The sequence below is a fragment of the Cervus elaphus genome, chromosome 19 (genome assembly GCF_910594005.1).
Source record: "Cervus elaphus chromosome 19, mCerEla1.1, whole genome shotgun sequence".
Taxonomy (NCBI): Eukaryota; Metazoa; Chordata; class Mammalia; order Artiodactyla; family Cervidae; genus Cervus; species Cervus elaphus.
In genome coordinates, this window is record NC_057833.1 from 49,872,753 (window position 1) to 49,896,332 (window position 23,580).

The 23,580-nt window shown below is 43.8% G+C and overlaps 1 protein-coding gene across 16 annotated transcripts in view; it reads right to left on the minus strand.

The window, feature by feature from the left end:
- The window catches only part of KALRN (kalirin RhoGEF kinase), a 673,187-nt gene that overhangs the window by 366,056 nt on the left and 283,551 nt on the right, over positions 1-23,580 (minus strand). For all 16 annotated transcript variants that reach the window (XM_043875040.1, XM_043875043.1, XM_043875038.1 and 13 more), the window contains exons 7-9: positions 17,776-17,967; positions 14,115-14,246; positions 10,763-10,993 (exon numbers count right to left, since the gene is read on the minus strand). In XM_043875040.1, the coding sequence (XP_043730975.1) occupies positions 10,763-10,993; positions 14,115-14,246; positions 17,776-17,967 (555 nt within the window). The remainder of the gene's footprint in view (positions 1-10,762; positions 10,994-14,114; positions 14,247-17,775; positions 17,968-23,580) is intronic.

Sequence of the window (23,580 nt, forward strand, 5' to 3'; positions counted from 1 at the left end):
GAAGAATGTCCATGAACTGATCACATACCCTGTGTGTGTACCCCTAATGTTGCCTTTAAAAACCCTTCCCTGAAAACTATTAAGGAGTTCCAGTCTTATGAGCACCAGCTTCCTGTTTTCCTTGCTAGTCACCCTGCAATAAATACTGTACTTTCCTTCACTAGGACTCGATGTCAGTACATTGGCTTTGCTCTATGTTGGACAAGTGGACCTGAGTTGGGTTCTTTAACTGGTCCAAGAACCAGACTTGGAAAAACACAGTTCCATATTCATACCTGACACTTGCTTTGCTTTCTATAACAAAATGGACAGCAATTTTCAGTGATGCTTTTTCATAAATACTCTCATATCTACCCTTGTTCCCATCACTTCAGTCAATGACTGTGACCCCACAATCTTCCCAGTCCAACTCAGTCCTCTGCTGGCACAAAATTACCTCAGCCCTTCACTCTGATAACCTGTTTTCTCTGGTCAGAATCTTTTCTAGCTCTCCACTAGTTATAAAGTATGAATCTTTTATCCTTTAGCCTGGTATTCAAAGCTCCAGACATAGCACGTTGAGGTCAAGGACATGCTGAGTACGTGTTTATCAGAAATGTCCTTGGATGGTGACTGTCTTGTTGTTCAGTCACTAAGTCCTGTCTGACACTTCGCAACCCCATGGACTGCAGCATGCCAGGCTTCCCTTCCTTTGCTATTTCCCAGAATTTGCTCAAATTCATGTTGAGTCGATGACGCCATCCAACCATCTCATACTGCCACCCCCTTCTCCTGCTCTCAGTCTTTCCTGGCATCAGGGGCTTTTCCAGTGAGTCATCTGTGCACATCAGAAGACCAAAATACTGGAGCTTCAGCTTCAGCATCAGTCCTTCCAATGAATAGTTAGGATTAATTTCCTTTAGGATTGTCAGATTTGATCTCCTTGCTGTCCAAGGGACTCTGAAGAGTCTTCTCCAGTACCACAATTCGAAAGCATCAATTCTTCAGCGCTCAGCCTTCTTTTGGAGAAGAAAATGGCAACCCACTCCAGTATTCTTGCCTGGAGAATCCCATGGACAGAGGAACCTGGCAGGCTACTGTCTGTGGGGTTGCAAGAGTCAGACATGACTTAGTGACTAAACTACTACTACTAAAATTCGCACTGGAGAAGGAAATGGCAACCCACTCCACTATTCTTGCCTGGAGAATTCCATGGACAGAGAAGCCTGGTGGGCTGCAGTCCATGGAGTCACAGATTCCATGGACATGACTGAGTGACTAACACACACACACACATACACACACACACACAGCCTTCTTTATGGTCCAACTCTCACACCCATACATGACTGCTGGTAAAACCATAGCATTGACTATATGGACCTTTGTCGGTAAAGGGATGTCTCTGTTTTTTAATAAGCTGTCTAGGTTTGTCATAACTTTTCTTCCAAGGAGCAAGCATCTTAATTTCATGGCTGCAGTTACTGCCCATCCACAGTGATTTTGGAGCCCAAGAAAATAAAATCTGCCACTGTTGCCACTTTTTCCCCACATATTTGCCATGAAGTGATGGAACTAGATGTCATGATCTTAGTTTTTTTGAATGTTGAGTTGTCTAGTCACTTGTTAACATAACACCAAAAGAGGAACTGAGAACATTAAAGGTGTTTAAAATTACTGTGGTTCAAGAAAGCCCTGAGGCTCAGTAACTTTGTGGGGGGGGGCACTTCTCATTGCCTCTCAGGACCCACCAGCTTCCCAAGCCTGTCAGAGGGAGGGACCCAAATCCTTCCTAGGAAGGTGCTCATCACAGAATGACCACTGTTTAGTCAGAACGGAGTCTGCAACCAGAAAATCAAAGTAAGCACCAAGGGAGAAGACCATGACAGAGAAGGGAACAGAAGGTGGAAGCAGGGCAGAGCAGAAGGAGTGTGAGGTGTAGAGTGTGAGAGGTACTAAGGGTCCATGAAATTCCAGGCAGGAGGGTCTGAGTAGATCAGAGGCAGGCCTCCAAGGCCCACTCCCCAGCCCTGCTAATTCTAGCTGGAGAGTACATGGAGAAGACTGGAACAAACCGTTTGGTACCAGCCTCCTCCCACAGGGAGAGGGATAGAGTGCCCCCTCTAAGATCAGTGACACCAAAAAAAGAGTCAGATGAGAAAGCTTCCTCATCCCCACTCCAATCAGAAACCAACCCTGACTGGTGGAGGCCTCTGTTTCTCCCCTCTCTACCTCCCCCAGTTCAGCCAAGCCAAAACCTGCTCACTTTCTGGACACCCACCCTGCCCAAAGAATCATCTGTCGTCTACTTGAACATATTTGAATGACTGGATTATCACCATCAAAATTTAATTGAGAGTTTTAATACTGCTAAATACAACCATGGGCAAATGGAAATTATTCAAGATACTCAAAACCACCAACAAAGAAACCACCAACAATGCTGAGGTAATTTAATTATGGTTGTGAAAAATAAGTGAGAATGGGCAGGGCTTGTTTTAAGGCTTGTGTTAGAGATAAATAACCATAGCGGGCCATTTTATAATGATGGAGCGGGTGGAAAAGAGCATTTGAGTGCAAGTGTGATTGCCTGTTTGGGTCTTACTGGACAGGCAGTTTGGGAATGAATCTCATCTGTCAGCAGTTATGCAACCTTGGGCAACTCTCATCCTTTAGGACCAAGTAATCTATCTGGGCCCTTTGAGCAATGACATTCCAGCACTAACTTATAAACTCCTCAAGGGCAGGGGCTGTGTCTCTCTGCATTCTCATCTAGCATAGTGCCCAGGGCCTAGCAGAGAGGCTAAGAGCATGGACTTAGAAATCTGGTGGACATGGGTTTAAATCCTTCCTCTGCCACTAGCTATGTGACCTTGTACAAGTTTACTTAACCTTTTTAAGCCTCAATTTCCTTATCAGTAAGATGAAGACCAAACTATCACCTGCTTTATAGTGTTGGAAGATTAAATAAGATAAGTGAAGTGATTAGATATTCAATTGCTCATAAAGATGAATCATGAGCTATGAATAATAAAACGTTTATAGACACATTTAATCTCAGGAAAAAAAAAATCTCAGGGCTGGAATCCAATCATACCTCTGATGTTTGAATCTCCTCCCTGACATACCCACAAACTACCACCAGTTGGCATTTCAGATTTTTGAGAATGATTCCTGCTGTGTGTGTTGCCCCATCTACCTGGGACTATGTATGCCCTGGGTGAGCATTTTCCTTCTCAGATGCTTTAATCCTTTCTTTTTATAAGAAGAGTTCATTTCTAGACCAATCATCATTCCAGTCATTTTTTCCTAAGCATGCAATTTGTAACCTAAAGTGCTCATCTTTTATTATGCAAAGCTGTCAATTGGATTATACAATGCCCAAACTGGTTTAGTATGATTAAGGGGCTTTAGTCACTATAGCTAGTAAAAGATCGACTATCTGGAGTTTTAAAAAATTACCCTCAAATCCTTTTTACACATTGTTTGGCAGGCAAGAGCTGACACAGTAAAAGCTACAGCTTTCCATGTGAGGCCTCAATAAAAACTGAGAGAAACAGGTGAGATTCATTTGTAGTACAGAACTATGTATTTTAATATTAATGTATTCATTCAGAGTGGAAAGTCACTGAGCCAGAAAATTCTGTCATCACTGCCCCTCGCTAGCTCACTTTTGGACCACTTAAAAGCAAAACACATTGTTCTTAAGGGAGGGCACTGAAACCTCAAACAGGTCATGTTCCCCCCGAGACCACTCCTAACCCTTCCAGCCTGACCTCCTGCTATCACTGCCAAAAGCAGGCACCCAATTAGATTTCCTCTTCCCTGGCCCCTGGCTATAACTTAGCTCTCCACTCTCTGGCCATCCCCAGGAATACCATCCCCAGATCCTCTGCCTGAGCTCCAAGGGCCAGTGCAAATGTGATTCCAACCATGGGAAATTTTTCTGCTCTGACTCCACCAGCCCATTGTTGTCTTGCTTCTCTGGCCCTAAAGCCAGATAGACACATACCATTCATACATCCTTAGGTACATATGTCTTCTCTCAGGCCAGGGACCCCAAACTCCTAGCACAGGGCCTTGCACACAGGTGTTTCAAAACACTCTACCAATTTATTCTTTTTTTTTTTTTTAAATTAATTAATTTATTTTTTTATTAGTTGGAGGCTAATTACTTCACAACATTTCAGTGGGTTTTGTCATACATTGATATGAATCAGCCATAGATTTACACGTATTCCCCATCCCGATCCCCCCTCCCACCTCCCTCTCCACCCGATTCCTCTGGGTCTTCCCAGTGCACCAGGCCCGAGCACTTGTCTCATGCATCCCACCTGGGCTGGTGATCTGTTTCACCATAGATAGTATACATGCTGTTCTTTTGAAATATCCCACCCTCACATTCTCCCACAGAGTTCAAAAGTCTGTTCTGTATTTCTGTGTCTCTTTTTCTGTTTTGCATATAGGGTTATCGTTACCATCTTTCTAAATTCCATATATATGTGTTAGTATGCTGTAATGTTCTTTATCTTTCTGGCTTACTTCACTCTGTATAATGGGCTCCAGTTTCATCCATCTCATTAGGACTGGTTCAAATGAATTCTTTTTAACAGCTGAGTAATATTCCATGGTGTATATGTACCACAGCTTCCTTATCCATTCATCTGCTGATGGGCATCTAGGTTGCTTCCATGTCCTGGCTATTATAAACAGTGCTGCGATGAACATTGGGGTGCACATGTCTCTTTCAGATTTCCTCAGTGTGTATGCCCAGAAGTGGGATTGCTGGGTCATATGGCAGGTCTATTTCCAGTTTTTTAAGAAATCTCCACACTGTTCTCCATAGCGGCTGTACTAGTTTGCATTCCCACCAACAGTGTAAGAGGGTTCCCTTTTCTCCACACCCTCTCCAGCATTTATTGCTTGTAGACTTTTGGATAGCAGCCATCCTGACTGGCGTGTAATGGTACCTCATTGTGGTTTTGATTTGCATTTCTCTGATAATGAGTGATGTTGAGCATCTTTCATGTGTTTGTTAGCCATCTGTATGTCTTCCTTGGAGAAATGTCTGTTTAGTTCTTTGGCCCATTTTTTGATTGGGTCATTTATTTTTCTGGAATTGAGCTGCAGGAGTTGCTTGTATATTTTTGAGATTAATCCTTTGTCTGTTTCTTCATTTGCTATTATTTTCTCCCAATCTGAGGGCTGTCTTTTCACCTTACTTATAGTTTCCTTTGTAGTGCAAAAGGTTTTAAGTTTCATTAGGTCCCATTTGTTTATTTTTGCTTTTATTTCCAATATTCTGGGAGGTGGGTCATAGAGGATCTTGCTGTGATTTATGTCGGAGAGTGTTTTGCCTATGTTCTCCTCTAGGAGTTTTATAGTTTCTGGTCTTACATTTAGATCTTTAATCCATTTTGAGTTTATTTTTGTGTATGGTGTTAGAAAGTGTTCTAGTTTCATTCTTTTACAAGTGGTTGACCAGTTTTCCCAGCACCACTTGTTAAAGAGGTTGTCTTTTTTCCATTGTATATCCTTGCCTCCTTTGTCAAAGATAAGGTGTCCATAGGTTCGTGGATTTATCTCTGGGCTTTCTATTCTGTTCCATTGATCTATATTTCTGTCTTTGTGCCAATACCATACTGTCTTGATGACTGTGGCTTTGTAGTAGAGTCTGAAGTCAGGCAGGTTGATTCCTCCAGTTCCATTCTTCTTTCTCAAGATTACTTTGGCTATTCGAGGTTTTTTGTATTTCCATACAAATTGTGAAATTCTTTGGTCTAGTTCTGTGAAAAATACCGTTGGTAGCTTGATAGGGATTGCATTGAATCTATAGATTGCTTTGGGTAGAATAGCCATTTTGACAATATTGATTCTTCCAATCCATGAACACTCTACCAATTTATTCTTGCACCACAGGCAAGGGGAAGAAGAAAAGACAGCTTACAGAGATACTCATGACAGTTGCTCTGGCTATGAAAAAATGGAACGGAGTTTGCACCTATCAGAAAGATCAAGACTAGCTACTCCTTGTTCTTCTCAACAAAATTAGGTCTATCTGGGCTCGAAAGGAGCCCATGATGGAAAGATAAGTTGGCTGATAGTGTTGTGAAATGCTCCTTTGGCTATTGCTTAGTAGGGAATGGCAACCTACTCCAGTATTCTTGCCTGGGAAATCCCATGGACAGAGGAGCCTGGCAAGCTACAGTCCATGGGGTTGCAGAGTCAGACACAACTGAGGACTGACACTTTCACCTTCACTTTTAGTACTGTTCTACTCTACACTCGGAAAAACAGTAGCACTGAAAATTATTCCACTAGCAATACTATGGCAGGTGTGCCCTATTCATGCATTTCTGTATCTTAATGAACCCAAGTTCCAGTTTGATCCTCAGAGACTTATTTTCACTGCCTCCAAGCCCAGAGGGGAAGAAAATGGTAAAAGGACACCTGTTGGGACCCAAAGAATAGCTAGCACAGAGATAATGTGTCAGGCCAATTCTGGCTACATAATGTTTAAATGAAATCTTGTTTTCACCAGTGTCTATCTTGATTTTAACCTCTCTGCTTTACTCCGTGCTTTGGACAAGGTAATCCTGCTTGGGAAAAGACCATCCCCCAGAAATGGCAATGAGACAAAGAGTCAGGCACAGGGAAAGGTTGGCTGGCTCCCCCTCCTCTCTCCACAAGCAGGAGACCCTGTCTCTTTCTCTTCTGTCTCTGCCCCACCTTCCTCTTTCTCTTTCTCCTCCCAGCCCATGTATGTCTGTTTCTCTGATCTCTGTTTTTAAATCTATCCTTTTCTTTCCCATCCCCCACAGTCCCTGTCTCTCCTTTCTCTCCCTGTTCCAGGGTGTGTATGTGTGTGTCTGTCTTTCTTCTCTCTCTATTAGGTTGTATGTATCCCTCCTGTCTCTCTTCTGTTCTCCTCTGTCTGCCAGGCTCCTTTCTTGTGTGACTTTTCTGTAGGATACCTGGACTGGGAGCCAGAAGACTTAGTTTCTGGCCCTGGAACTACCATTAACTAGCTGTGTGGTTATGACCAAGTTGCTTTACATCTCTGGGCCTCAGTTTCCTTGGCCTATAGTAGGTGAGACTGGGTGCTCTTCCAGGTCCCTGGCAGTTCTGAGATTTTCATCACTGAATGCAATGAAACTCAACAGACCCATGAAGCAGTTGCTGTTGTAGAAACAAAGGAATCAGGCTGGGGGTTCCCAACAGCACAAGCGACAGGGGACACCCAAATACTACTCAAAGAGGATGCGACTAAACCCAGGCAATACTGCTAGAGGATCTACTACATGCTGGGCAGGCACTGCGCTTGCACCTCATTCAGTCCAAAAAGACAGGTATGTGATGTTTCCTATTCAGGGGTGAGGAACCTGAAGCACCAGGAGTAAAGTCACTTGCCCAAGGTCCCATGGCCAAGACTTGTCAGAACAGGATATAAACTCAGGCTGTCTGTCTCCAGAGCCCATGCTTTTTATCCACAATGCTATACTGCCCTAGCCATTGATGCTTACTCACAAGCTTCCCACTTAGGCTGTAGAGTAAATATCTCTCAACCCCAAATGTGCTCAGGAGTCTTGGATCCAGACTATATGGTTAATCAATTCTCTCCTCTTTCAGGATACCAACTCTGACTTCTTGCACCTCAGCCTGTCCCATTAATACTTGATTGCTATGCACCTGCCTGGCACGCTCAGGTAGCATGGACTTTTCTATTTTCAAGTGTGTATCTTTTGTTGCCTTTCTATCTAAGCAGGCATCTTGCCAGAACCTAGTGCAGCGCTGGGCTCCCTGCCCAGGCCCACACTTGCTGAATAGCTGATGGTCACTAAGATGCTTTGTAGCACTAATGTTATGTCCCTGAGTCCTCTGCCTGGGGCTGTAAGTAAATACCTGGGACCCTTCAGACTTTCACAATTCCTGCATGCAGATCCCAGCTACTCACTGGCAACTACTGAATGGGCTGGGAGGGAGGGTTAGATGATGTTCAAGTCATAGAAGCAGAAACTGGGGTTCTCCAGTGATAATTTCAGCTCAAGTCAGCAAATATAAAAAGAACTCTAGCTTTATGCCAGGTGGCTAAGAGTTATAAGGGGCACAGAGAAGCAGCAGTCATGCCTTCTGCTCTCAAGGAGATACTGGAACAGACGAGATGAAAAAATGCAAAATAAAAAATGATAAATCTATAAAATTTCAATAGCACTTTGACTTTGCATTAAATTATTTTTTATGTATGTGGATGCATGCATGCATGCATGCCAAGTCACTTCAGTCATGTCTGACACTCTGCGACCTTATGGAACGTAGCCCACCAGGCTCCTCTGTCCATGGTATTCTCCAGGCAAGAATACTGGAGGGGGTTGCCACGCCCCCTCCTCCAGGGGATCTTCCTGACCCAGGGATCGAACTCAAGTCTTCTATTTCTCCTGCAGTGGCAGATGGGTTCTTTACCACTAGTGCCACCTGGGAAGTATATATACATATATAATTAAATATAATTGTAGGAGCACAGAGAAAGGAAACTATTTGTCCTAATCTGACTCTGAAAACTAGGACAGGCTCCTGCATGGCTTGGAGTTGGGAGACCAAAATTCAAGTTTGTCACTGGAACCACTGAGTTCATCATGTCCAGTGACCTCTGAAGCACCAGCTCAGACACACTGATCAGCCGCTGATGGTTGCTGGGTGTCAGGAAGCAACTGAGACCCATCACAAAGTAGTAGCCCTTGTTTATCACATTCATCTTTGCGTATCTGCCCCAGTGTCAGATATTTGGTGAGTGAGAGTGAGTAGGACAATAGCTGAATGATATCATGTCTTCAGAAGTCACATTCACATGTCCAGAAAAGAACAATGGGATTAACCACCCTGGGGGATTCAGTCCTCACGGAAAATCCAAACCCCTTTACTTCTACCTCATAATCTTACTGCTTTTGTTGAGTGCCAACAATGTGATTCACTGATGGAGGTGAACTGATAGGGTCTCCATTCCAGAGATGCTCTCATTTCTAACAGCATGATGTAGAATAGTCACCAGTGTAGCTTTGTTATACTTTCCCCTAGCTGTAGTGTAGATGTCAGGGTGGCCACAAAATAGTCTGATAACCGCTATTTCCAGACAGTCTGTGTCTAGATGCCGCCCTCCTAATGGGGATGTCTTTCCCCACCCTCCTCACAGCCTTCTGCCCCTCTCCAGCATCTATCCTACACCATCCAACAACCATGAAAACAGCAGGAAGGCAATGAGCACACCAAGGAAGCTGCATAATCCATGGTACAGAAATCTCCAAAAGTCACTCAAAGTTCACTGAAACAGTAATGTCCCCTCTGTGTGCCTCTGGAGGCTGGCACCTAACTCTGTCTCATTCACAGACCAACCCTATGGTCTTCTGTGCTCAGAGATGATACACTGATCTGAACAATTCCAGACAGCAGGAGCAGACAACTAGAGCATTTGCTTTTCCATTCCCAGCAAACCCCACAAGGGTTTCAGAGCCTGGGCCAGCACATCAGCAGTTCCCATCTCTCCTGAGACTAAAGTGTCACCTCTGAAGACTCCTCACTGCCCTAGCTGGGGGGCGGGGGCTGCAAAGGAGTTAGGGCAGCCCAAGAATATGGGACACTTCTGGAGGCCTGTCTACTCCTGGGACTGACTGCATGGTGGTGACCCAACACACAGAGGGTGTCACAGCCCCTGATAGGATGCCCTGCTCTCCCTTCAACCTGTCTTCTTCTCAGGGTACCCAGTGTAAGATCTCCCTAACAACAGCTGTAAGGGGAACCACATTCCAAAGACACGTCCAGTTAGCTTTCAATTTTCCATGTATATTTTAATATACTTTTCGACTATACTTGGTCAATATCACAGGAGGTGTAGAAGGAGAGTGAAATGCTATTTTATGTGTAAAATCCTGAAATGACGAGGTGGCCACAGAAAAAGTTTGAGAACATGACTGCTCCCATCCCTGCCTCTTGCTGTGAACCAGCAGGGAAATGATACTAAATCTTAACTCTCATCTCTAGTTCCCAACCACCCCCTGCTCCAGCTATTAGTCCTCAGAAAAAGGCTCCTAGGCGTCCCCAAAGAGACAGACAAAGGAAGTATGAGGAGAAAAGAATGGGTCATTTCATCCAAAAGGGTATTTGTGGCAAGGCTATCCTTTTATAGTTAGAAAATAACCATTTCTTTACTCTTTGTGGTAAAGAATAAAAGCTATGACTATTATAATAACGCAAGAAACAGATTAAGCCAGAAGTAACCTCTAATTACAGAACACACAATTATCAACAGCCCATCTTTTAAATCTGGTTTCCCAAGTTCAAGCTTGCCAAAGAATCCCCTAAAGGCTCTGTACCCCACTACACCCCAGCTCCAGCAGGCCACCTGCATCCCTGGTTGAGAAGTGAGCTGGCTGGGGGTCCAGCCCTGACAGTGCTCAGATAACCCCCCCAGACCCAGAGCTGTCTAGAAAGCTCATGCCTGGGGGGATGGTCAAGCTTTCCCCAAAGAAAACCAAGTCATGACTGCAAAGGATTGCTATTTCTCAGATTGAGCCTCCCTTCCCAACCCCAGGCCAGGTCTGTAAAGCTGCTTAAGTGAGAAGCATCAGTGAACAAGTCTGGATGGTATAGGAGGGGGTGGGGGCTGCTGGGGGCTGGATTGCCCTCTTCTGTCCATAAATCAGGCATCCCCAGGTCTGATCACCTAGGTGAGGGACTCAGGCGTGCCTGCTTGGTCTGTGAGAGATGCCGGGACGGGGGAGCAGTGTGTTACCTGCTGGACATCCTGCTGGAAGACGCAGAGCTGCAGGCGCTGGTGGAGCCGCACCTTGCGGTGCTGCCAGATGCTCTCAAGCCGCCGCTGGTGGTGCAGCACCTCGTGCACCACATCCAGCACCTGGTGCACCGCCTTGGAGTAGTTGGCTGTGGCTGTGAGGGACTCGGAGTTCCCGGGACTCAGGGGCCGCTGCAGCACATCCAGCAGTGCTTTGCCGTCCTGGCTGACCTGTAAGACGAGAAAGGTCAAGTCGAAGGAGAAGGGGGAGAGGAGGTGAGGCACAGAAAGGCAAGGCAAGCTGTAGGGGCCCCTGTTTGGAACTGAGATTCCCACCCAGATTCACGACAACCTAGGAGTGTGCCACCAGAGCTGACCCAGTGTTCAGCCTGCAGCCTGAGGAAGTGCTGGTGCTGCAGTCATCATCTTCAAGACCCTGAATCAGTGTCTCTCTTTGAATTTCAGCTTTCTCAGGGCAAGTACTCTGCCCTGTTTATCTCTCTCCATGCCTAGGACGGTGCCTGACACTCGGTACTTGATAAATATCTTGACTGACTCTCTAACTAGGTGAGGCAACAGAACTCCACTTTGGAAAAAAAACCTGAATATAAGTTGTCACCACAAACCCCTCTTCCTCTTCCTTCCTCACCTTCCTCTACCTAGCTCTGAACTTCTAAGTGTGTGACTAGAGGCAAGTTACTTAACCTCTTTGGGCCTCAGCTTCCTTGTGTCTGAGGTAGGGATAGTAATGGCACATAGCTCAAAGAGTTGTGGTAAGGATTAGAGTTAACACAAGCAGAGCACTTAGAACAGAACCCAGTGCGTAGTACTGGCTACTAAATTCTACCTTTATCATCATCACCATTTCTCTGTCTTGCCTTCTTTATTTCCTTGTCATTTTCTTTCTTTTATATTTATCCTTCTTTCACTCTCCTTTTATTCAACCCCCCTTTTTTTTCTCCTGAAAGTGGTAACATCCCTGTCTTTTGAGAACATGCAGAATAAGGGAGGGACCCTTAGATTGTAGACACAACATCCATGCTCCTGGGTTCCCCAAAATTCACCCTCAGTGCCAAAAACAGTGGGGGTGACATTCCCTGTCAATCCTTACCAGATTCCTGGCAATATTTCTAGGAAGTGCCATCATCTGATTGACACTTGTGGCTCTCCAGCACTTGGCAGAGTATCCAAGGAGCATGTGTCTTTCTAATTTAAAACAGTGATGACTAGGGAATTGATAGGAATTTTAAGACCCCAAATTAATCTGGTTAACAATGAAGTCAAAGTTGACGTAGAGTTAAGACAGTCCTTTCCTTCCAAAAATGTGGCAGAGGGACGTGTGCTCCCACTTCTGGCCTTATGAAGATGAATAGGGAGCTATTTGCTGGGCTTGCAGCTTCCCCTCCCTTACCTGCACATCCTGATAATAGCTTAGCTGGGGGCTCAGAAACACAGAGCCAGCAGTTACTCCCTGTTGATGGAGCCACAGAAGTGCATGGAGGACTGTGGCATGATAAAGAAAGGAGAACACATGATTAAGGTGGAGAGTGCAGCTGAGACAGGAGAGAGCCTGGCTGGAGGAAAATGACCAATTTTGATGACCAACTCTATCCACCCCATTCTACCGTGCTGCCTCCTACAATGTATTGCCAGGAAAGGGAGAGAGGAAGTACCTCATCGATAATTCAGAGACATGAATAAGATACACATTCCGTGGCCATACCCGGGACAGCTATCTTCAGGGAATTCTGAGCAATGCTGCCTTTGGGCACTGTGCTCTGTCCAGGGCTGGGTGGTTCCAGTTGGAGGGCCAAGTCCTGAAATTCAAGTCAACCCAAGTCCCAGTCCTCTGCCTCAGCCCACATGTGCAGTAGGCAGGGGCAGTCCACTGACCTCTAAAGTGGGCTTGAAGGGAGCATCTACATCCCCAGTGCTAGGGCCCGAAAATTAATTGAGAGAAATGCCGTGTCTCTGTATATGATTATAATCACACTCCATGAGTGTGTAAGTATAATATTACTCTCATTTATATGCTCTATTTTTATATATTTTTTTTAATTTTTATATTTTATAAAGAGTAAATTTAGAGATTCTTGACCCATGGGCAGAGGCACAGTTCTGTTCTGAGAGAAAGCCTTGGGCTGTGTGCATTGGAGCTGGTGAGATCAAATTTGGCTCACTAGTTCTCCTCCCTCTGCCTCTTAAAACAATGAAACCCGTTACCTTTTCAGCACTTATTACTGTCAGGCACTGGGCCAAGTGGATTACATGAATTACCTTTACAACTCTTAAAACTACAGGCAGTTGTTATTACTTTCATTTCACAGAGGGAGAAAATGAGTCTTTGGGTGGTTAAGTAACTTGTTTGAGGTCACACAGGTAAGAGAAGGAACCAGGATTCAAATTTCCATTTTGACTGTGGCAAAAAATCTTATTTTCACTCAGAGGCCATTAGTTCTTTGACTTTAACAAGCACCAAACTCACTTGGGTTGAAATTTATTGAAATGGAGGTTCCAGGTCCTACTTCTTGACAGTCTGATTCAGCCTGGAATTGAACTCAGGAATCTACACCTTTAACAAGCACCTCAGGTAAGTCTGAGGCAGATGGTTCAGGAACCCACTTTGAGAAACAGTGCCCTAGCTGACCTTTCCCCCAAGAAAATCCATGGGCCAGATGTGAAGACCCTTCCCTCTTCTCATCCAGCTTTCCTGATTAGCCCATCTCTTCACATCCCTCAGCCGCTCCCTCAGAGTTCACATCAGTTAACAAACTTACTGGGCTTGGTGTATTCATACACATGCACCTATATACTTCTTTTCCTTTACTTTAACAGGAAGTGTTTCCCCCTTAACTTGTACCATGCTCCCAGTCTTTGATTTTCACTTCCACAGAAGCTTCTCACTGCTACACTTATCTCCACCCCATGGTGAGTTGTCCTCTGGATCTGTCAATGAGAAAATTAGTATTTTTTTGATGAGCTGCTTCATAAAAGTGGTGGCAAGGCTGTTCACCATCTAGAAAGCTCCAGAGGAACACAGACTTGCTTTCTTACAGTCCTTCCTCTGACAGTCCAGTCTTCACACACAGGGTGAGGTAGGGACATGTGTGTGTGTGTGTGCGTGCGCACACATGTACACCAACGTGGTACCTGCTGATGGCCGCATTTTTCTGCTTCTCGGGCAGAGACCATCATTCACAGATCAAAGATCTTAAAGATGTCTCCAAAAGGAGGAAAATGGCCTCTTTTCTTCTTAGTCCAACCCAGACTATGTCACAGCTCACAGGCTGGCGCTCTTGCCACCCACCCCTATACACAGCCAGGACCCGTGGGTGTCCTGTTGGGTTCTCACCTCTGTGTAGGCCTGGGTCACCTGCTCATACAAAGACTGGTGGTGGTGAATCGCCAGCTCCAGGTCCTGCATCTCAGACGGCAGGCCACCTTCGCTGCACATCTTGCACCAGGCATCCACTCCCGACAAGAACTGGAAGGAGATGCCAGCTAGGTCAGTGTGGGAGCACTGGGGGCAGGCAGTGACGGGCACGACAGATACCTTTAAGAAGCATCAGGACTTCTGGAAGCTTTCAGAGACCACTGCAGAAGATGGAGTTTTTTCTTTAATTCTATAAACACCAACCTCAGGAAAGAAGTCAGACCCAAATACCTATTTAGAAAGTGTAGTTTACACAAAGAAAGATGACTACTATGAAACTGCTGGGGGTGGAAGTTGTCTTCATGTACAGTGGGCTATATCCACTATAAAATACATGTGTGAAAACAGTTCACTAAATTACATGTGTACATGAGAGATGCTTATCCTGTGCATGCTCACACATGAAAGGCAACATATAACAAAATGGGATATTTACACACATGAGCTTTACAAGGTGGATATCGAGCTGTGAAAAGGAGCAAAGAACGCCTCATAAAGGCCCATTCAGGACCCCAGGGAACTTGCAGAGACCATTCCTACAGGGGGTGGAGATTAACACTCAATAAGATTCCTGCTGTTGGGTCAGAACCCCAAGGGGCTGGCAGGGGGAGGGTAGATTAAGGACAGACTCTACTGTGTCTAGAGTGACTCCTGGGACGTGATATATAGATATAGATCTTGACAGAAATCAAATTATTTAAAAATTAAAATTAACAACTTTGGAAGACTATGGGTCTCCATGCACAAAGGGTGAGCTAACTGAAATCACTCAGATTTATTGGGTGGAAAATACACCTCTAAAATGCAGATAATTCTTCACCTAACAGTCTGGAATGGTTCTGTCTGTGATTCTTCTTGCCTGAGTGCACAGCTCCATTTAAATTAATCGCCTAAATACCTTTTTATCTCATTGCCTAGAACAACCCATCTGAGGACAATAAAGAGCTGCCTAAATAAATGCATTGAAAAAATAGCCTTGAATCCATTGTTTCGTGTGTGTGTGTGTGTGTGTGTTTTCCAGCTAAAAAGAAGCATGGTTTATGAGTTTCCCTGAAGGACTGGCAATCTTGAGAAATTGCATTAAAAAAATGGATACAAATAAAATTTCTTCTCATCCAAAATAATCCAGGTCAGGAAACAGCAAATAAAAGTTGATTCCTCCAGTTACTCTCAATTCGGGTATGTGTTTCTACAACTGCTTGAGTCCTCCTCTTGGTATTATGTCAGCTTTCAGTCCTTAGCCAGTTGGCTGTGGTGGCTGATTTTTCATTCTATATGTTTATATTGCATTAAGCCACCTCCTAACAATTCTGGAAGAGTGCTGGGTATCACCCAGTATCAATCTGCATGTGTTTTCTAATATCTCAGAAGCTGCTTTTCCCCATCAACAACCATTTTACAAAGCAACCTGAAAGTAACTTGATGGTTATATGTCAATCACGGGGGTAGGACCACTTCAAGGCCTTTGGGATTTCTTGGTAACACTCTAACCAGAGTCCTATATCAGATCCCACACAATGGTCATCTCAAGGAGAGAAAGAGAGACAGAGAGGGAGGCATTGAATCTTCATTGCCAGTCTGTAGAAATCCTGAACAAAGTTTGAAGTAATAGGGTTGAAGACAGAATAGGAGATTAGCTGTGGATATTCGCAGCTACTACCACCATTATCATAAAAAATAATAATAAAAGGCTAGATTCCTCTCAATGTGTAGGGTTGCTCTTGACTTACAACACAAGAATTTCAGTCTCTGGGAAGGGCTCAGATAGAATCAGACACAGGGTGGAGGAAATACAAACATACCAGGATAGTATGTTGAACATATACCCACAGTAGTAATGTTTACCACTTAAGAAACACACTAAGCACCTAATGTTCCAATTCTTATAACAGTGCTGTGAGATTTATGATCATCCCCACATTAGAGACGAGCAAACAAGCTCAGAATGTTGAGATGACTTGCCTAATAGTTAATGATCAGAACCTACATATGTCTGGCATCAAAACCTAGACTCTTTCAATTATTCCATGCTGACTTCCATGTTAGGTGGGTAACAGAGGAAGAGATTTAAGGAATGACCTTGTGTCTGACTCTATATTACCTATGAGCTACCCAAATGTCATACAAAGAAAGAAATTTAGAGGATAAGACCATGGCTTTAATGTTAGATACACTTGATCCCAGATGCCTATAGATTGTTTGATTTTCACAATGGTGTATTAATAAACTTTTAATAACCAGCATAAATATGTGTGTGTATACACCCAATATGTTATAAATTTTACTGCTATAAAAGATGTGTAGCACATACATCATTTACAAAGAAACTGCAAATTTAGAAGCATATAGAATGCTTCTTATGATAAATTCCACGTAACAAATTAATTCTCACAGATGCTTCTATTTGTAAATGACAAACTTATATAGTTACAACACAAAAGCTGGTTGGTATTTTAACTTTTGTTAAGGTATAAGACAAAAGTAAAAAACACCTGGAGACTTATGTCAGAATGTTACTCATTCATCAGTGATTTTAAGTGGCTTTTTTGCTGAATGAAATTATATTTTTGAATATCAGAAGAATATTTCCTTAATTTTGTGTTCTATTCACAGTGTAACAGCTCTACACAGAGCACATTTTTACACTAAAACTAAATTTTAAAATATTTCTCTCTCATTTTTTTAAAGATTCTATACAATCAATAAAACAACAAATCAAGCACTGGTTTGTAACACTTGATTATTTTCATGGTGTAAAATGTCTCTCTTGGTCTATTTCAGGCTACCAGCGTGACATCACCAAATGTGGAGCTGGGAGGAGGTGATCAGCAGCACACAATTGTATACTTTTTCCACCATAGACATAAATATTAGAAATAATCTCAAGAACATAGAAAATAATAAGATCTATTGAATTAACTTTGTTTTTAATATGACATATTTAAACTTATACAGTTTGAAGTAATGGCTATGTTTAACAACAAGTTCATTTTTTAAATTTGTGAAAATTTAGCCATTGGCTCTTCCTAAGCTGGTTAGAGTCAGCTCCTATACACCACTGGATCTTAGGCAGATCACTTAATCTCTCTGAGCTTCCCTGCTCCTCTCCATAAAATGGGTTAATAATGTCACTGGCCAATGCCAGTAAGTAAATGGCAACAAATAATAATTATTTCTGTCCACTGTAATATTATTATCCACAGCAAACGCTTCATGTAAAATTAGTTTGCCCCTGATAAAACTCAATGATCAGTTTAGTTTCACTCCTTGGTCTATGTTCATGGAATGCAAACTAAGCAGTCAACACACACACACACCAATAAACTAATAAGCAGAATGTAAACAGGCTCTGGTTCCTTCCTGTTTGAATGTAAGCAAAGCCACTAAGAGTTATCAATGTCTTTCTGTGTATACAGGGGCCATGACAGTGGTAGAACATGGGTTTTGTCACAACTACCCAACGAGGTCTTCAGTGTTTCAAAAAGAGAGGAGGGGCTCTCTACACCTCAGTGTATGTCCTCCCAGCCTGCCCTGTCCCTGCCCCACCAACAGCAGCTGCAGTGGCTCCCCCTGGCCTCACCTGCTCAGCCTTCTGATGGAACACAGCAGACATGGCGAGGATGGTGCTGCGTTCATCCAGGGCAGCTGCGAAACTCTTCCATTCCTGGTCTAGCTGCGTGGAGATCTGCTTGATTTGCTGTGAAGCGTAGTGGCCAGCCTCTGAGAGGCGGGAAGCCACAGACATGATGCGGTTGATGTTGACATAGGCATTCTGGGAAGCAAGGGAGAGTGGTGCTTAGTGGGGCAGGCTGAAAAGGCACCCACAGAGCACTCTGGGGTGGGGAAGTACATAGTGAAGGAGGCTACCCAAACTGAAAAGTTTGAGAGAGGCTATATCAGCCATACTAGCATACCCATTTTGGGCCCAAAGGAGGCCTTTGTTTACATATTAAAATTTCAGCAGATGACAGGTACAGAAACTGAGCTTTTTCATTCTGAGGACCAACACAGTTTCAGACACTAAAGAATCTGCCTGTAATGCAGGAGACCCAGCCTTGATTCCTGGGTTAGGAAGATCCTCTGGAGAAGGGAATGGCTACTCCAGTATTCTTGCCTGGAGAAGCCCATGGACAGAGGAGCCTGGCAGGCTACAGTCCATACGGTTGCAAAGAGTTGTACATGACTGAAGGGACTTAGCGTGGCATATGGCACATAAATACCCATGAATGCAGTCACTTTACATGGATGACCTTAATAATCCTCACAATCATCTTATGAGGTCATGCCATGGGGACAACATGGTACTTCCAAGAGTTTCTCACTGGAAGCAATGGCTCAGAACAAGGCAAAAGCAAGAGGAGGAAAAGGCACCTCTCTCAACTCAGGAGAGGGCTGTACCCAGGGCATTACTACAGTAGGGCAGCAATGCTCAGAGAGCAAAGTACACAGGTCACAGGATAACCACACATCTTCCTACCACCAAGTGAAGACTTTACTGTCCCCCGTTCCTACCCCCACCAAGGAAGCAGGTAAATAAAGATAGCATGTGCTGTGCTTAGTCGCTCAGTTGTGTCTGACTCTTTGCAACCCCATGGACTGTACCCTGCCAGGCTCCTCTGTCCATGGGGATTCTCCAGGCAAGAATACTAGAGTAGATTGTCATGCTCCTCCAGGAAAGATAGCATATGAAGCCACAATATCTACACTAAAAATAAGACCCGTGGAGCCCTTTCTTATCCCTATGTGATTTAGGAACATTTCCCCACCTGACCTCAAAAAGGCATCTGTGAGGTTCTCCTGGCCCTGCTGACTCCTCTCACCCTGTGTTTTGTTTACATTCATTCCCATCTTTGATTGCCAATTAAAAATTCATGACCATGTGTGTCATTCCTTATTAGGCCAGCAGAAAACTCTTCAGGAAGAAACAAGACAATAGAAAACCCATAGAAACAAAGACAGTAGTGAGCATGGTTATTTTTAACTGCTATCTCCTATTAATTGCCTGAAGTGTCAAAACAATCAAGCAATATTGTGGCACCTACAAGGAGCTTTTCTGACTCACACAATGTCTATCTGAAGAAGGACTAGGGTGGCAGGTTGCTTGCACACCTTTGTTCTTTGTTACGAATCTTCTCATATGATAATAGATATCCTTTAGCAACAGGCTCTATTAGCTCAGCGGTAGTTCATTAATAGCAGGTAAGTTTAGTGAAGGTTCTTTATTTTCTTTTCACTCTTCCTTCATGGTCCCCATTCATCTTCATTGTCCCTGACCTCAAGCATTCTGTCCCAAATCTGAGACAGGTTTATAAAGTCACTCTTCATTTAAAAGGTCTCTGTGAAGGTTTAAGGGGTTAAGTGAAGCACTTAAACACAAATCTATCCTGACGTCTATGCGTGATTTCTTTCTTTAGACAGGCCTGAGACCTTTCTGATGTAGCATATTCCCTTAATAGAACTAGAATATTATTAACTATTATTATTTGAAATAACTATCCTTCAAAGATTTAGGAATCATTATCGGTCCTATTTTCTGAGTTAGGACACAGATTCTTCTTAAAATTAAACTCTATTTATAGAACTGACAAGAAAGACCAACTCTGAATTAGAAGGAAAGAAATGGGGAAGATGGGCATACACTCAGTTTAATAGTTCTGTCTTCTAAGGGACTAACATCTGGATTTCCCCCAAATTTCCTGCTGGGGTTTCACCCAAAGCAGACTTGAAACAAGGTTTTGGGGCAGATTGTTTATATAGGTATGATCCCAGGAAGCACAATGAGGGAGTGGGCAAGTCAAAGGGGAAAGGGAGGCAAATGAAGACAGGATGTGTTCATTAATGGGTTACTGCTGTGAGCATTTGGGGGTCCTCCTTCCTGAAACCTTTAAGAGACTATATAGAACATACTTCCAGACATCGCAAGAGGAGATGAGGGATCTGGAGTATTTATGTACCAAGTACTATCACTCATGGTTGAAGTTTCTTCTGGAGTTACTCCCTGGCATTTCCAGCCTGACCTATACACAAACCTAGCACAACCCCCAGGCCAGAGAGTGACCATGGGCAGAGAAACGTGGGAAGCTGTCATTGTATATGGGAACCAGATGTCCCTCAGGGCAGACTGAGGGGTATGAGTGGGACATTGACAGAGTCTAATAAAGCTCTCCTTCCAAACTAGGTTCAAGTCCTGCAAATCCTCCCTACCCTCATACATTTATCCAGACCTATCCAGTTTTTTTGGGTTTTCCTGTCCTGGGAAAGACTTCCACGTCCTCTGGCCCGATGGGAAGCAAGACCAGCAATAAAGAGCAGGGCATGGCCAGTCCCAAGGCTCTCTTGTGTGTACCGTATGAATGCCTGACCCTTTGTCATCACTGCCTGTTTTATGTTCTCTCCCCACAGGGAACTCGGAAAGGCATGTTCCTGCTCACTTTCAGGAAGAACTTTCTAGCTATTAGAGATGTCGAATTGTGGCTACCACTGGAGGCTGTTAACACTTTGTCACTCATTCAAATGTTTATGGAGAGTGGACCAGGCTCTGTATTGGGGGCTGTGGGATATCAAAGAGGAATGAGACAGGATTTCTGTCCTCAGGGTCTCACAGCTGAGACTTAAGAAAAGTCCTCAAATAACTGTAATTTAAAGCAAAATGAAGTAAGTGTTGTGACAGAGGTAGCAGCAACTCACAGTGGGGATGCAGAGAGAAAGGGTCTGAACCACCAGCAAGGATGTTAGGAAGGGGCTTCCTGCACAGAACGGGGTGGTGAAGCTGGCAGTCCTCCAAGGCCCCCTTCAACCCTTAAGCCTGTGATCATAAATGAAAGCTAAAGACAAACAAACAGAAAAGACCATAGCTTACATTTCACATTCTAGAGACTAGCACAGTAAATGCCTTTTTGTTTCCTTATCAGTGGGCAGGAAAATGTCTTACTTAAGCTAACAAATGATTATGTTTCACACAAGTAGAGGCAGTATTCCCCACAATAGAAGGATAAATATAATGTTGACTCATGAATTTGCTCATTGTTCTTCTCTATAGCCCCTGTGCAGAACAGCAAAACACTGCAGGCAAATCACATGGCCCAAGCTCATCATCTTCATCTCCCAGGAGCCTAGAACCTCAGACAAGTAGGCAGATAGATTCTAAACTGAGTCACAAACCAAATGACCAGAGAGGAATGGAGGAGGTCTCCCATCACTTAAAAGGACAAAGTAAGGTTAAGAATCCGAATAAATAGGGTGCTTATTAGGCACAAATGTCATGGCCTTTATTAAACCCCTCTGTGTAGTTTTTCTGTGTTACTGTTTATGCCTCTGTTAAAGAACATATGGGACTCACACTTGTCTTGGGGTTATGGCCAGCAAGAATGGGTATTTTGACTCTTTATGGACTTTCCGTTTTCTACCAGCTGCCTCCTCTACTCTGTCTGCATGGCTCTGCTGTTCTTCCCTGTCAGCCTTCAATGCCCTTCGAGCTGCAGAGCTGACCATCAGTCAAAGGCATCAAAGTTGTTAGGCCAGGAGCCAGGAGTTAGATGTGAGTTAGCCCTGGCACTCACTTAAGATGTCATGTGCCTCCTCTGTGCCCCAGCTTCCTCATCTGTACTATGAACTGAAGATCTGACATTCCATTTCTGAGTAAGCAGTGTTGGTACTATATAACCAGGCCTCGAGGTATTCCCTGATTCAAGGAGAGTGTCCAGATTGAAAGTAGAGAGAACCTAGGAGGTCACAGTATTCTTCTGTCTCCTCTCCAGTGCCTGGGGGAATACCTGCTAAATCTAGACTCTTTTCTATGGAGGAGGTGAGGCATACATTGAAGCAACAAGAGTAACTCAAAGCTGTCAAGTATCCATGTGCAATGGGATGGTTTTAAACAGAAGAGTAATATGATCTGGTTTATGCTTTCAACAAACTGCTCTGTTTGCTAAAAGGTTGGCAAGGGGACGCCTGCCTGGAGTGAGACCAAGAAGAGCAGTACAGCTCAGCTTAGGCTGTCTGCATGCCTCAGGCCCTCAGCCCAGCTCTGCTTTCTGTTCTGTCGTGTGAGACCCACGACTGGAGCTGAGTGACCAAAGACCAGCCTCTTCACCCAAGCTGAGCTACCAAGACTAACCAGATTCTCTGACCAGAAATTTCACAATAGGACTAATAATTCTGGCTTAGTGAGTATCCTCTTAAACCCTTATCTCAACACTGCCTTATCAATTTACCCCCGCCCCCACCAAGTGCTGCTATTATTATTATCATTATCAAAATATCACACTGTCCAAGGTTTAAACACGATCTACCCTGCAGAATGCAATCCACCAGCATCCTGGTCTGCTGCATCATTCACCCCTGCCATCTCCCCTCAGAGGCATTCCTCTGATTGTTTTGGTCACAAACAGAAAAAAATAACTAAATTTAGCAAAATCTTGCTAACTCGAAATTCTCTATATTTACACCTTGCCCCCACTTTTGTTGCCTACACAATTCTGTTTTCTCATTTCATTCCTGTAGTCATTAACTGGAGATCAGAGGACGGAAGACTGGACTCTTCTCCTGAGGTCTTGTCTCCTGCTGTGATTAACTTAAATCGATGAAGCAGAGTCATTCTGCTGAAATTTCTATGTGGCAGAATCTTGATGAAAATTTTCAGCCCTGCCAAAGGCTCTCACTTTGAACCTGGCCCCTGGCTCCTCTGACTGGCTACAAAACATGCAAAGTTGCTTGCAAGATAATGATAACTTTCCATGTAAAAACCCAGATAAATTTTCTCTTTAAATGTAGTCTCTTATGTGGTATACTCTGAAAGAAATACTGGTTCTTTTAGAAATAGTCATTTGATGCAAGCTATCATTTTGGTAAACCCAGAGTCTATGTCAGGGGTTGATTGTAAGAACAGATTGTTTCTGAATTCCTATATTATTTGAATCCCATTCATTTCACTCCTAAAATCAGGAGTAAATTTTATACTCCTGTGGTCATAGGTACCCACCCTGAATCATAAACTCCCTGCTGTGGGCTATATGAGATAATATAAAGCATCCAGTCAGTCTGTGCCTGGCATATAACTGATAACTTAAATAATATCATATCTTTTCCCACATCCAACTGCAGCAGTTTGGGGTTAACTCTCCTCTCCAAATTAAGTGCAACTCAAATCAAAGTATTAGTAAAAAGTAAGACAAAAGAAAAATCTATCAACTATTCCAACTAGAGACAAATATTCCAATAAGAGGCCAGAGTCCCACTGTATTTCATAGAGAGTTTGCCACATAGTCCCCTATTCCTGAGGAAGAGTCCCTTGCACAAGAGCCTGCAAGGGTGAAACTTCCCTTGCTGTCTGTCAGGCCACTGCCCTGAAAACCACAATTCCAGTGTTGGCAGAAGCCCTTCCCCT